This window comes from Peromyscus eremicus, chromosome 10 (assembly GCF_949786415.1).
Source record: "Peromyscus eremicus chromosome 10, PerEre_H2_v1, whole genome shotgun sequence".
Taxonomy (NCBI): domain Eukaryota; kingdom Metazoa; phylum Chordata; class Mammalia; order Rodentia; family Cricetidae; genus Peromyscus; species Peromyscus eremicus.
Genome location: NC_081426.1, coordinates 25259160 through 25272978, shown reverse-complemented (window position 1 = coordinate 25272978; position 13819 = coordinate 25259160). Strand labels below are relative to the sequence as shown.

Here is a 13819-nt window from a genome sequence, read left to right as displayed (position 1 = left end):
TGGGAGCAGTGGCCTTGGGACTGACATGCGGCAGCCAGTCAGGTCCCCCAAGAAAGCTGTGATTTCCACATAGAGAGCTCACTGGGGGTTCAGCCAGTGAGCACCCTCCCTGAGTTAGTGGTAGGCAGTTCCTACCTCCTGGCATCCCCCACCCCAACTCTCTTCCTTTCCCTTCTAAATTTGGTCCTTACGGGGCTGGGCCCCAACTATGCGTGAACCGGCCACAGCAAGGCCCACTGAACGTTGCCGGTAAAGTTGCACCAAGATCCCAGAGAGACCACAGCATGCAGCTGCTTTCCCCAGGAAAACGCAGTTCCCTTGGGAGCTGCTCCCTGGGCCCCTCATTCTTGGCATCCCCACGTGGAGAGGGGAGCCCTGGAATCCCCTGCCACTCTTCCCCTTCCCTGGGAAAAGAAGAGGGAGGAGAGAAAAGCCGTATTAATAAAAGAATAGAATGCTGCAACTAACTCCTTGCTGGTACGTGCAGCCCAGAATAGCAATGGGCTTTCTCAAGGCAAACAGAACTCCCCAGGTGTTAATGCAAATTCACTCGCTTAAGATGAAAGAGGGTTGTTTCCCCCTTCGCTGGTTAATATGAAGGACTTAATAGATTCAGCCTAGGGAACTGGGGATCTCAGCCTGGGAGCTGAAGGCAGGGGGGAGGGAGGGAGGGGAGGGATCGGGCGTGGTCCCCCGTGGATTTCAAAGCAGAGCAACTGTCATAGCAGGGCAGGCTGAGGACTCAGCGCCTGCCACCCCATCCTCCATCCTGACTGACAGGAAGGACCTGGGACTCAGAGCACTGGGAAAGTCTGGAGTGGCCATGCCAACCTTCTGTCTCCATTAATCTGGGGGCCTCTAAGGCCCCTTTCCAAGCTGTGCCAAGAGAGTGTAGGACTAGGAGAGAAAACGGGGTGAGGTGAGTATTCTTAACACAGGCCAAGCTGGCTGGGTCTAGTCCATCTCCAGCGTTCTTTTATTTCCCCCAATGGTGACACTCTTTTGACAGAGCTGAGGAAAACCAGGCTGTGAAACTGAAACTTAGGGGATCCCAGAGTTCTTGTGCAAACATGACCTTGTACAGCCAAGGCTCAGGAGCCCAGACAGGAGACAAGACTTCCTCAAGTCTATACAGCTAAAGCAGCGAGCTGGAGGGATCAGAGCCCTGCCTGCAGCAGCTCCCTGGGGCTTTCTCTGTCAATCTCTCCTCCCAGCCTGGAGACCCTCAGGCCTGGACTAAGCCACACAGCCCAGAGCATTCAAGCTTTTCCTGCAGGCTTCCGAGGGCATCACTCTCCACGATAACTACTCACTCACTCAGGACCTCCAGAGAGGAGAGTGAGTGCCCGGAGCCCTAGAGGGGCGTCACTTGGACTCAGCTGGGGATACAGAGAAACTTGGAGAGAGCCCAGCTGTGCTGACCCAGTGTCGGTTAGAACCTGACTCTGGTCTCTCCGGTAAATGGCACAGCAGGTACCTGTCACAAGACACCACAGCCCGCTCTTGCTTTTGTTTACTGACTTAATTCCTTCAGATCAAAGGCTGCCCCTTCCTCCTCAATGGGGGGTGGAGGTGGCGAATTACATTATTTATATTGGAAATGGGCAAGGCTCTGTGGGGACTACTCCCTTATGCCTGATAAGAGAAAATTAGGTCACTGCCACTTCTCTCTAGTGTCTGCTGCAAGATTCTTTCAACCTAGGTGCCTTGGAGAGGGGTGAGATCCATACGCAGAGCCGATCCTGGTCCATCCAGAGCCTCCTATCCTGAACCTCCAGTAAATTATTGACCCAAGTGGAGAGTATTAATGTGGCACAATAACGTCCTTCCCGGGCAGCTCAAGCCAGGCTATCTATCATTCCGTGGGCTCTGCAGCTGGCACTGGGCAAACACTGAGGACAAATAGGCCAGATGCAAGGTCATTAAGCTCCAGGTGCAGGGGGTGGGATGGGGCCCACATGGGGCAGTGGGTAGGCCTGGTGCCTCTGGGCTGTGACTTCCTCTGGTTCACTCTGGTCCTTTTCTCTGCTTCCTCCTGCCTCAGCCCTCCAGAAGGCACTATTCTGAGAAGGCCAGCACCCTGGAGTGACCACATGTCTAGGTCCTAGGCTTAGGGCCTTCTAGGCATCATTAATCTCTCTCTATAAAACCCTTGGAAGTCCCATTGACAGTACTAAAAAGTGAAACCACTTGCGGAGGTTGGAATGGCTCGTAAGTGGCTGAGCAGGTGTGGGACCCCAGGCTTATTGGGCCAAGTCAAGAAGGGCTTAAGTCCCTCTGCTAGGACAAGACTTGTCCCCAGCGCCCCAAGGCTGGTGATAAAGAAGATTCCAGATGCCAATGATGGCACATGCCTGCTATCTCAGCACTCGGGAGGTGAGGTGGGAGGATTTTCTTGAGTTCAAGGCCACCCTGGAATAGAGGAAGAGCCTGTCTAAAAACAAAAACATTGTTTCTTCATGCCGTTCCTGATGTTACATGCCCATACCACATTTTTCTGAGAAATTGGAATATCTTATTTATTTAGGTTTTTCAACACTCTGTAGACCAGGTTGGCCCCAAACTCACAGAGATCTGCCTGTCTGAGTGCTGGGATTAAAGGCGTGTGCCACCACTGCCTGGCATTTAAATTTTTATTAGTGTCTTGGAATATTTAAATTTTTTATTACAAATGTTTATTGGGGGGTGGCATGCACGTGGCATGGCTGTGGTGCTTGGGTAGACGTCAGAGAACAACTTGTGGGAGTCAATACCTCGTGGGTCCTGGGATTGACTTTAACAGCAAGTGTCTACCCACTGAGCCCTCTCGTGGCTGTGGAGTACTTTTTGTTTCCATTCTTCATCTGCCCAAGGCCCCTAGAGGTATCACATCAATCACTTTTACAGAAGTGACAGACGACCCTGCCCATGGGGTGAGGGCAGTGCTATGGCTAGGCAGAGCTGGTAAGTGAAGGCTGGAGTTTCCGGTTTTTGTGGCTCCCACCTCAGGGTTCTCAGGCAGCCCTGAAGTCTACCTGGCAGCAGCAGGCAAGGTGCTATTCTGGGGTCACCACTCCAGTGAGAAACCGGCATCCAGTGAGAACAGGAGAGCAACCAGCGGGGTTCCTCTCTGAGCCAAATAAGAGACCTTGCTGTGCTGATAAACGGTCCCATAATTTGCTAGCACTGCCCTGCCACCACTGATGGCTGAAGGAGCTTTCTCCCTACAGGGCTGGAACTGCAGCCTGGATCCTGCCATAATGCAGTAATGACAGGCTGCCAGGGAGCCCCGCACGGCAGGGAGGGGCGGGGGAGAGCCCTCTTGCTGGAGAGGATGTCTGGGCTGTCTGCAGGGAGACACAGAGGTGAAGGCAGTGACTTTATCTTCTCCAGACTGCAAGGGATCGGACCAGACAAGGTTGCAGCAATATTCTGTCAGAACCTTCTGCCCTTCTAGACCTGGGCTCCCAGCTCTTCATTCCACGTGGGTAACTCCTAATCTGGTCCTACCCATGAAGGCTTCTGGGACACACAGCCCTGGGGGACAGCTGCCAGGCACTCCCCACTCAAGAAGCATAAGGCAGAGGAAGAAGTGCTGGCAGGGAGGCCACAGGGAAGCACCAAGGTCTAAGCTACCTGAAGACACCAGAACTCAGGCAGTCTGTTCACACTCCGATGCCAGACAGAACCTAGCATCCCAGCATCCAGTGAGGCAGGACAAGGAGATGGGGGCCAGCCTGGACTACATAATGTTTCAAAATAAGGATACTAGCCAATACTGTCAGTTCCAGCTCCGCTTGACGGAGATGTTGGGCTGTCACTTTGGGCTATTGGGGTGTCTTTAAAAAGTCAGGTAAAAATACTACTTAAAATGACCAGTATATACAGAGCAGTATCTCTGCTTTGACTGTCCAGGAAGTCAGGCTCCTCCAGTTATTAGGACTAACCGTCTATATGTAGAAGCTTGTATTTAAGTTGATCCAACACAAAACAGCATGCCTGAAGCCCTGGGTATGACCCCAGCAGCACGTAAATCAAGAGTGGTGTTGCATGACTGCAGTCCCAGCACGGGGCTGGGGGTGGAGACAGGGGAAACAGGAGTTCAAGGTCATCTTCAGCTGTGTAGTGAGACTGAGAGTAGCTTGGGCTACATGAGACAATATCTTAAAAAAAAACAAATTGTTTGCCAGGCATAGTGGCGCACGGCTTTAATCCCAGCATCCAGGAAGCAGAGGCAGGTGGATCTCTGTGAGTTTGAGGACAGCCAAGGCTACACAAGGAAACCCTGTCTTGAAAAGTCAAAACAAAACAACACCCCCCAAAACAGCGTGATTTAATCACTTATGGACTCTGTATTCAAAGCTAACAAAACATTGCCAAAACTTTTATAAGCGTTATAACATCATTCCAAAATATATAAAACAGTATTTAACTCAAACCCTGGGAAATATGTATCCAACTATGCACACTCAGTGACGGGGATAGATTCTGAAATACACTGTTATGTGATTTCATTGTCTCACAAATGCCACAGCGTACTCACACAGACCGCCAGTCACTAGGCTGCGTGGCCTACAGAACCACTGCATAGAACGGTAGCATCACGAGGGAGCATAACTTAGTTTATATTTTTGGAGACAGGCTGGCCTCAAACTAGAAATCCTCTTGCCTCTGCCTCCTGAGAGCTATATAGGTGTATGCCATGGAATATTTTAATTTATTTGTGTATGGGTGTCCTGCCTGCATGCATGTGGCTCAGAAGTTAAGAGCATTTGTTGTTCCAGAGGACCCAGGTTCAGTTCCCAGCAACCACATAGTGACACACAACCATCCCTAACTCCAGTTCCAGGGGTTCCGATGTCTTCTGACCTCCGTGGGCAACAGACATACATGTAGTACACATATTTACATGCAGGCAAAATATACAGTAAAGAAAAATAAATCTAAAAAAAGTTAAGACACTAATGACAGACTCTAGCAGCTTAGAATTTTTATTAAAACAATCACTTAAATTACAATCACCCCCACCCCAAACAGAAAACAGCTTCATGTTCTGGGCCCAACAGGAGTGACTTGGGCCTCACAGGAAGAGCTGTTTAATAAAAGAACAGAGGAATGGAAGCCCATGGACGCTGGCTTGGCCTCAGGCACCTGGGGGAGGCTGGGTCCCCCCAACACACACACACACACCATCAAGGCTGCTTGCACCGGGGCTTTGAGGCTCTGGCCCTGTTGGCAAGGACAGTTAGTCACTGCTGTTGGCTGTCAGCCTCTGGACTTTTTTGAAAGTGAGGAAACAAGAGAAACCTGTCTACAAGATGATAAAACAGTAACTCAAGTAGTGTTCTATACATCCATGGGTGTTATTTAGCAAGGCCTGGCAAGTAAACCAATAACTGACCCCAATAACTTGGGTCAGAGTGCTGCTGTGGCCGAGGTATGACCTCAGTCAGGATGTATGACCGGCCACAGGCCAACAGCAAGGCCTCAGTGTCCTGCACTGAGCAGTGACTGTTTGAGTATCATGGTACCTCTGCACAAGAGCTACTGAAGCTAGAAAGGCAACAGCCAGGGCTGGAGCCCACTTCCCTTGGACTTCAGAGATGTCCGTCTCTCCCACAAAGACCTCAGTCCTCCTACTCCTGGGGCTGAAGACACCCTGGGGACCCCAGCCTCTCTCTTCAGAGGAGCTGATGTACTCCTGACTGAGTGGGTTTGGGCCCCACCTACCAGGCAATGGTTACACCTGCCACTGCTCAAATACCAGGGCTCCCACGTGGTTATGTAGCTTGGCATTCCCCAAACTTGAGATACAAACAGTAGTTAAATTAAAAAACAAGGCCTGACATAACTTTTAGAAGCCAGCTTCATGCTCCTGTGCCCCACAGCCATTGTCAAAGATTAAATTTACAGAGAGGAAGAAAGTCAATCCTGGAAGAAATTCAGGGATGGGTTTCAGGCCCATGAAGACAGCTCAACCTCAGAGCCAGGGCAGACTTGGCAAACGCCAGCGTATCAATTCTGGAGGACTTTCCCGCAGCCTTAGGTTCCAGACTAGAGTCCTAACCTAGGTGCCCAAGGAGGCCGGGTGACACTCAGGGGTGGCTAACGATGGCAAAGTGGCCAAATGGGCAGCCAGCCAGTGCGAACAAGGTAGAGTACCACCTCAGTTTCTCAAAACCAAACTGTACTGTGGAGTGTACCTTTGTTCCCAGCCCCTCAGCTCAGCTGTCTTCAGTTAATATACATCTTTTCATGGATTGAGGCATATCACCTGGTCTGATTGGCCACAGTAGTGACACCCAATACAAAGAAGGTAGACCCAACCATGGAGTGTGTGAGCCACATGGTATGCATCTGCTGCCCTGCACGGAGGCAACCCATAGGGTTAACCTGTGAGACCCCCGACTGTGAGTGGACACCTCTGTCAGGCTCAGGAATGGAGGGACAAGAGGGACACTGCTGGGCCCTCAGGGAGGACAAGGGCAACGAGGCCTAGGTATTAGACAGAGCTGGGGAGAGGATGATGGGATGAGCGGCAGGGCTCTGGAGTTCCATGTGCCGAATGGGATGATGAAGGGAGGCCCTGGTCACAGCTGGGTCCCACCCCTGGCATACCACAGGCAAGTGACTGAGCCTGAAGGGAGTCATGTACACACTATACTATCAGATCCCCGCATGGGCTCCACTCGCCCTCCCAACCCTTCAGCTAGCCACCAGCCTTTCATCACAACGTCTATCTTAAGCCCGCTTCCTGCCATCAGACAGCTACAACACTGTCTCAGAGGAGCCTGGCCATGCTTCTGCACTGTGTCAGGTTCTCACTGTGGAGGGGAGGCACAGCTCAGAACCCCAGTGGGGAGCGGGTACCACCAGCATGGTCGATTTTAGGCAGCCTCCACACTGGACTCCTAAAGTCACTTCCCAAACCAGGTTCTGGAGTCAGCAGCAGGCACTGGGACACTTACACCACAGTGCCTAGAACGTAGGAACGATGGCATCCATGCACAACAACAAATACTTCTCAAAGGAAAAAGAAAAAAGAAAAGAAAGAGCAGGCCAGGAGAACTAGAACACCTTGAGAGATCTCTACAAGGCCAGAGTTCAAAACCAACTGCACACGAAGGGGATTGGGCCCTCTACTCAGAGTTCCCAAACAAGCCAGCCCCCTACTGATGGTTCCCATGGGGTCAGGCCCATCCTGTCGCTGTCAGGAACAGAAGTAGCAGATCCTGAGGTGGCCGGGTCACTGCTAGAGTTCTTCAAAGAAGGCCACTCGGGACTTGGCGCTCTGCAGAGTGAGCTGTAAGAAAGAAGAGAGAAGCTGAAAGGGACTTTGGGCTTCATTGCACAGCCCATCGTGCTGCAGGGAACGACCTCAAAGATATTAGAGCAACGGAGAAGCATGTCCAAATAGATGTTCAAGATACTGGTGGTCAAGCCCAGATGAGGGTCTAGATATACCCCAGGATTCAAACGTAGAATGACACATGCATGCCAGAAAGGATGGTTGTGGGCAGACACATCACAGCAGATGCATGTCTATCATATAACCTTTTCCCAGAGGAGAGAGTCTAGTTTGTGACTCTCATGTTTCTTCTGGCTCCGAAACACCAATTCTCATCCTGTGCTATCTGTAGTACACCAGCCTCTCTGGGCTGAGGCCCAGGTTGGCACTACAAGCCTTTCTTACACCTAGGGCAAGGCGCATGGCTTCGGGCAAGGAGGGCCCGTGTCAGATCAAAGAGTGCTCTCTCTGCTCCCTGTTCAGGGTGACTTCAAAGCACACTTGCCCATGACCTGGAAGCCAAGAGGCAACAGATTCTCCTTCTCTGCAGGACAGGTGTACTGGGCAATGTCTGAGCAGTCACCCCAATATGTCCCAGGAAGATACCACCCAAGAAAACGGAGAAAAGGAGCAGAGGCAGACATGCCTCCCCACTCTGACTCTGGGGCTGCCCCCCAGCCTCTCTGTAGAAACAAGCATCTGACATAGGCACCTATTGCAAGCTATTTCTGAAATGGAGCCCTGGGGGGCTAGATTATATGCTCTAGGTGCAGCCCAGGGTTTCCCAGAAAGGAGTATGTCAGCAACTTCACACTCTCTTTATCCCCCAAAATGTCTACTTTAGAGCTTGGCTCCAAGTGGGAGAATAGATTGTTTACTGAGTGGATGGAATGGGATATGGGCCACAGTTGTAACTAAATGGGAGACACAAGGCTGACTGTTATTCCAGCTCACTGTGTGGCCTTAGTAAACACCCTTGACAACTCTGAACCTCACCCCTCTGGAGGTAAGCCATGGGGAAGGGAAGGTTAGCTGGTCTGGTTCTTCCCTGGGCCTTGGGTAGTCTGAGTCTGAAGACTCTGCAGTACTCCCCAAAGCTCTACAAAGGGCAGGAGAGGGAGACTGTGACCCACCTTACCATCAAAAGACAGGCAGCATTAGTGTGCTCAAAACGAGACAGCTTGAGAGCCGCCTCTTTAAATCCTGCCAAATCTTTTGGCCTTGAAGTTCCCGACTAACAAGCTGAATGCAAGGAGGCATCTGAGCTGTTTTCTGAGCGGAACCAATCCCAGAAGCTCTATGGAAGCCCAGTCTGCCAGGAATGGAGAGGGCTTTTCTTTGCTGAGGCAAACACCCTCCAGACGGGAACTGCATTTGGCTGGGTTTCTCCCATAGTGCCAGCAGAGAGGGGACAGTGTGTGTGTGCCCTGTGATAATGGGGACCAGGGCGGTAAAGGAGCCGATGGTGCCAGAGATCTAGGACAAAAATCCTCCCCGGGGAGGGCTTAAATCAAAAGGTGTCCCCACACTTCTGGGGCAACCTCAGGAGGTTTCTTGGGAATGAGGAGGCTGCAGGCAGGGACAGGACATACTCACAACCACTTCCAGTGAAATCTAAGCACAGTGAGACCCAAGAATCTGTCCGTGCAGTAACCAGGTCCCAAACCCACTGGCCTCAGTTCCCCACAGTGACACAGAGTAATGCAGCCCCTTCTCAGGGTGGCAGAGAAAACACTCAGCACCCACCTGGTTCATACTAAGAACTCATCAGCTGTCATTCCTAATTGTGGCGTCAAACCCTTCTAGGTTAGCAGAGCCCTGGTTAGATGAGCTGCAGGCAGAAGGGCCACAAACTGTGCCAGCCTCTGAGCCAGGACAGACACTGCCCTGAGAGGCCTGGCTACTTCCCCAGGCAGGACGCCCAGGCTGTGGGGGCCTCTGAAAGTCTCTTGCCTGTTTCCACAATGTTGGCTCCAAGAATTCCTGGATCCACTATCCAAGTATGCTGGCTGTCCCCTCAAGGTGCTTGGGGAGGGTTCTGGCAGCATCCGATTCCAGGTACTCAAGCATGGACTCGTTAGGATGCAAAGCTCTCTCTTCCAGAAGCTGTCCCTACCAGACTCCCACCGGTGCTGCACTGCAGGGTGAAATGACCTCTTCCCTGGCCAGGAGGGTCTGTCCTTAGTACACAGGAAAGCACAGGCTGAGAGCACAGTCAACACTGCAATGTCATGCAGATGAGTGGCCTTTCAGGAGCCCTAGGGCTGAAAAGTCCACAGTAAGGGTAGCTGAGAGCCTCCTGTGGTCACCGCCCAGTTCAAAGGGAGGCCTGGCTGGACTGCCCCACCCTCTACCCTTACCCTACAGTTCCTGGCACTTGTAATTCCATCAGGAAACCCAAAGTCTGAAGAATTTACAGTGTGTGCTCACTCCTGCTGCTGGAATGCTTCCAGTGGCCACCTCTGCCTGCGTCTCCCTCAGCAGTATCCTTTATCTTAAGACATCAAATGCCCTCCTCCTGGCAGGACCGGAGGGCAGAGCTCATGCAGGAAGGAGGCAGTGGTTCAAGGGTATTTGTAGAGAAGCCTTGAGCTTCTTTCTTTAGTCTGCACTCAAGGGACCCAGGAAGGAGCCATTCCAGAGCCCAAGAAGCCCTTGTTTTGGGGGCACTGCCACCTGTTTCTGCCGACTGTGCTCCTGGCTAGGCACTCTGTGGACAAGCTACCCCGTGGGATCTACTGTTAGCTGCTCTCTGACACAGGCAGAGCTCACCCCAGAAAGCTGGTCACCACACTACAAGCAGGAGGTCCTCATGGAAGGGAAAGGTCAGGCTCAGAGGAAGTGGAACATGGCTTAAGTCCTTCATAATACCAGCCAACCAATTTCCTGGGGTTCTTGTGAGACTTTCTTCACATCCCAAAGTCCATGAACCCACAGCAACACTTGGGCTGTCTTGTCGCTCAGTGATAGGATTGGATCTCTCTGCACAGCACAGCACATCTCTGCTTGTAAGATCCAGAGAGTGCCCACTAAGATTCCAGCCTCAGCAGGGCATGGTGGCGCAGAGGCAGGTGGATCTCTGAGTTCCAGGCTGGCCTGGATTACAGAGTGAGTTCCAGGACAGCCAGGGCCACACAGAGAAACCCTGTCTCAAAACCAAACAAAGACTGCAGCCTTACTTCCTTTCACAAGAGCCTGACGTCATGTCACACGGAGCTGAGAACTGAACCCCCCACCCAAGTCCCAGCCACAGTTCACATACACGCTTTGGCTGTGGAGGTGGGGTGCAGAATCCCAGCTATAGAGTTTAATACGTACCCTTTGGCTGTGGAGGCAGACCCCTTGAATATGGGGTACAGGCTCTGCTTGGACCACTAAGATACCTGGGAGACTGGGCACAGAGAGTTCTCTATTTCATCAGGCAGTGAAGCTGAGATGCTCAAGACATGAATATGCCACAGGGTCCAATGCTCCAGGCTGGGACCTGCCTTCTGTGAACAAGCTAGCTGAGCTTGTCCTGACCAGTGACCACTCTGCTTCAAAACTCACACTGGATGCAGACAAGGTCAATCACAGGCATCTGGACAATCAGACCTTGCTCCTCTGGGAAGGCTGGAAACCACGAGGAACCAGCTCCCTGAAGATGACTAAAGACATGCAGCCTCCTCACCAGGCACTAGGCTGACCTGCTGCTCTTTAGCTGTCTTCACATCTGACTGGAATCAGCCCTGTGAATAACACAGGAGGAATTAAGTTCTCTCCTGACGAACCGGCCTTAGTATGTCACTAATTCAATTCCAATTTGAAGAGATCAACTTCCTTTCCCTTCTCTGTGGCAGATCTATGTGGCTTTGTTTTTAATCATATGGGTCCCTGGTCTTCCTTCCTACCTCAGTACACACAGACAGGCCCTGGAAGAAGCAGTTTTCCTCCTGCCCGCCAAATGACCAGACTGTGGAAAGGGAGGAGAGGGAGCCACTTAGCAAAGCAAGGTCCCTTTGTGTTACGTGACAAAAATGGACATATCATCAACTCTAAACAAGCCTGGATTTGGGAGATACAGTTGTCTCTTTAAAAAGACAGGAGTGTCCAGCACAGTGTGCCCGCCTGTGATCCCAGCACTTGGAAGGTAGAGACAGGATTATTATAGCAGGTTTGAGGCCAGACCAGCCAGAACTACACAGCAAACAAATGAACAAAAGACAAGAAGCACACTGGCACATGCCTGTAATCCCAGGATTCAGGAGGTTGAGACAGAAGCACTCTAAATAGTAAGTTCAAGGCTAGCCTGCACAACAAAGACTCTGTCCTGGGGGGGAAAAAAAAAGAAAAATTGGCCAGATATGCTGGTGTTAACCTTTAAATATCAGCACTGGAGAGGCAGAGGGCGGAGAACCTCTGAGTTTGAGGCTACCCTGGGTTACAGAGTGAGTTCCAGACCAGCCAAGGCTACAGAGAGACCCTGTCTAAAAAACAACAACAACAACAACAACAACAAAAGAAGACTGGCTTTTCCCACCTTCAAAAATGACCCGCTACCCAGCAGCTGGTTTCCTCTAATCCATGCATGGATCTGCAGACACAGCTGTCTCCTGCTCACTGTATGTATGACATGGACTCCATCAAGACGCTCTGGAGAAACAGCTCTGCTCCAGGGCTGGCAGACACCAAGCCTGGAGGTACCTGTAACCAGTGTTGCCCTGCTGAGGAGGGAGGAGACTAACTAACGTTCTTCTGACATTGACCCCAAGAGCGCCCCCTGCTGAAAACCCACTGTGAGAAGGCAGACTGCCAACTCTGCCCATCTCTCCTCTAAAAGTCCTTTTGGGGGACCATTTCCCAGAGTGACAGGGGGGTAACTAAATGTATTCCAGCATGAAACCCGCAGCAGCAAGGCTGCTTGATTAAGAATGAATTACACTTTCATCAGCACAGAAAGAAAATTGATTCACAAGGCTGCATTGTGACAATCTTGTCCTAATACAAAAGGGAGCAGAGAGGCAGACAGGACAGAGGCACTCTGGCTATCAGTGGGTGGAAAGGAAGCTCCACAATTAAGCGGAAAGAACAAAACTAATCAGGGCACCAGGATTCCTTAAACTAGTCTCTGGGGGCCTTGCCTCAATCCACTTACCCCCAGGGAGAAGAGGAAGGTGGGAGGGGGCTGTCTAATTCATTTTAAATAATAAGACCCACAGTGCCGAACTCATTTTAGATACTAACCTAATAACTCCCAGTGCTGAGACTCATCTCGTCCCATAAAAATGCAAGCCCTAAAATCATGTTAGACTTCCTCTCTGCCACTACATACTGAAAATGAAGGAGCGGGGGAGGGCGGAGATAGAAAAGGACATGCAGATTCTCTGGCATGAGGATGCACAGGGAACAAGCAGACTCGAGCGGAAAGGTGACAGTCAGAGCCAGCACCAGCAGATTCAACATGATCTTCGTTTGGGTAAGATAAACATTCCTCTTTCTAAACTGGAGCCAAGGTGGGAGGGGGCACTGCTATAAACTGGGTACACTAAACTCTTTTGCAGTCTTGCTCATGACAGCTCACACTCAAATGCCTTCTTCACCATGTCTGCATGGAGAGAGCTGTCCACATGCTTACACTAAACAGAGGTGGAACAAGAGGCAACATCCATCCTGACAAACAAATCCAATTCCTTTACAGAGAAATCTGCCCAGGAAATCCCTGGGGAATCTGCTCTGTACTAATCTGTAGGGACATAAAGCAGCAGCAACGTCTGGAAATGCCTGCCTGTGTCTCTGCTGCCCTGTGATGCTGGAAGGGCCTTTTGCTACTCTGTTCTTCCACCTAACAAATGAACTCATCGGCCTGATTCACCTCACTGGGCAGGTGGAGCCTAAATGCGCTTTACCAAGCACTCTGGGCAAAAACCTTAGGAAAGAGGTCCAGATATACTGATATCACTTTTAAATTGCCAATCTCCAAAGAGAAATCATGGCAAGGCTCATAAGAACAGAACCCCGAGCCTGCAGAATGAGTTTGCATCCCGGTTTTTCCCTCCCACTGTTGCAGCAACAAATCAGGTGCCCTGGGAGCGCTGTGCTGAAACGAAACACATCTTCAGAGCCAAGGGGCCAAATGGAATGTTTTACTGCATCAAATAAGGCCCAATAATGGCCACAGGCACTTTCATATAGTCATAAAACATTCTAGGCCACAAGACAGAGTTTGTAGGCTCAACACTTCCCGAAGGAAACTCCTTTACAGGGTAAAGCTTCCCAACCAAAACCAGGATCAGGCTATAGCCTTAGATAGAGGCTGGCTGACTCTTCTATCTGGACCTACCAGAAATAAACAAGAAAACCACAGCCCTCAGCAGCCACAGGACTCTTGGAAACCGTGTGTTAGGAGTGGCTTTCAGGAGTGAGCCCACAGGGTGACAACCAAGAAGAGCACGCTTTTCAAAAATCTTATTTTATATGTATAAGTGTCTATCCTGAATGTGTGTCTGTACTTGGGGCCCAAGAAGGTCAGAAGAGGATGTCAGATCCTTGAGCTGGAGTTACAGATGGTTTTGA

The 13819-nt window shown here is 50.9% G+C and overlaps 1 protein-coding gene across 3 annotated transcripts in view; it reads right to left on the bottom strand.

The window, feature by feature from the left end:
* Positions 1-7038: 7038 nt before the first annotated feature.
* Positions 7039-13819, bottom strand: part of Nf2 (NF2, moesin-ezrin-radixin like (MERLIN) tumor suppressor) — an 89663-nt gene continuing 82882 nt past the window's right edge. For all 3 annotated transcript variants that reach the window (XM_059275553.1, XM_059275554.1, XM_059275552.1), the window contains one exon: positions 7039-7282. Coding sequence is in view for 2 of the 3 variants with exons in the window: in XM_059275554.1 (XP_059131537.1) it covers positions 7232-7282 (51 nt within the window). In the remaining variant the exon portion in view is untranslated. The remainder of the gene's footprint in view (positions 7283-13819) is intronic.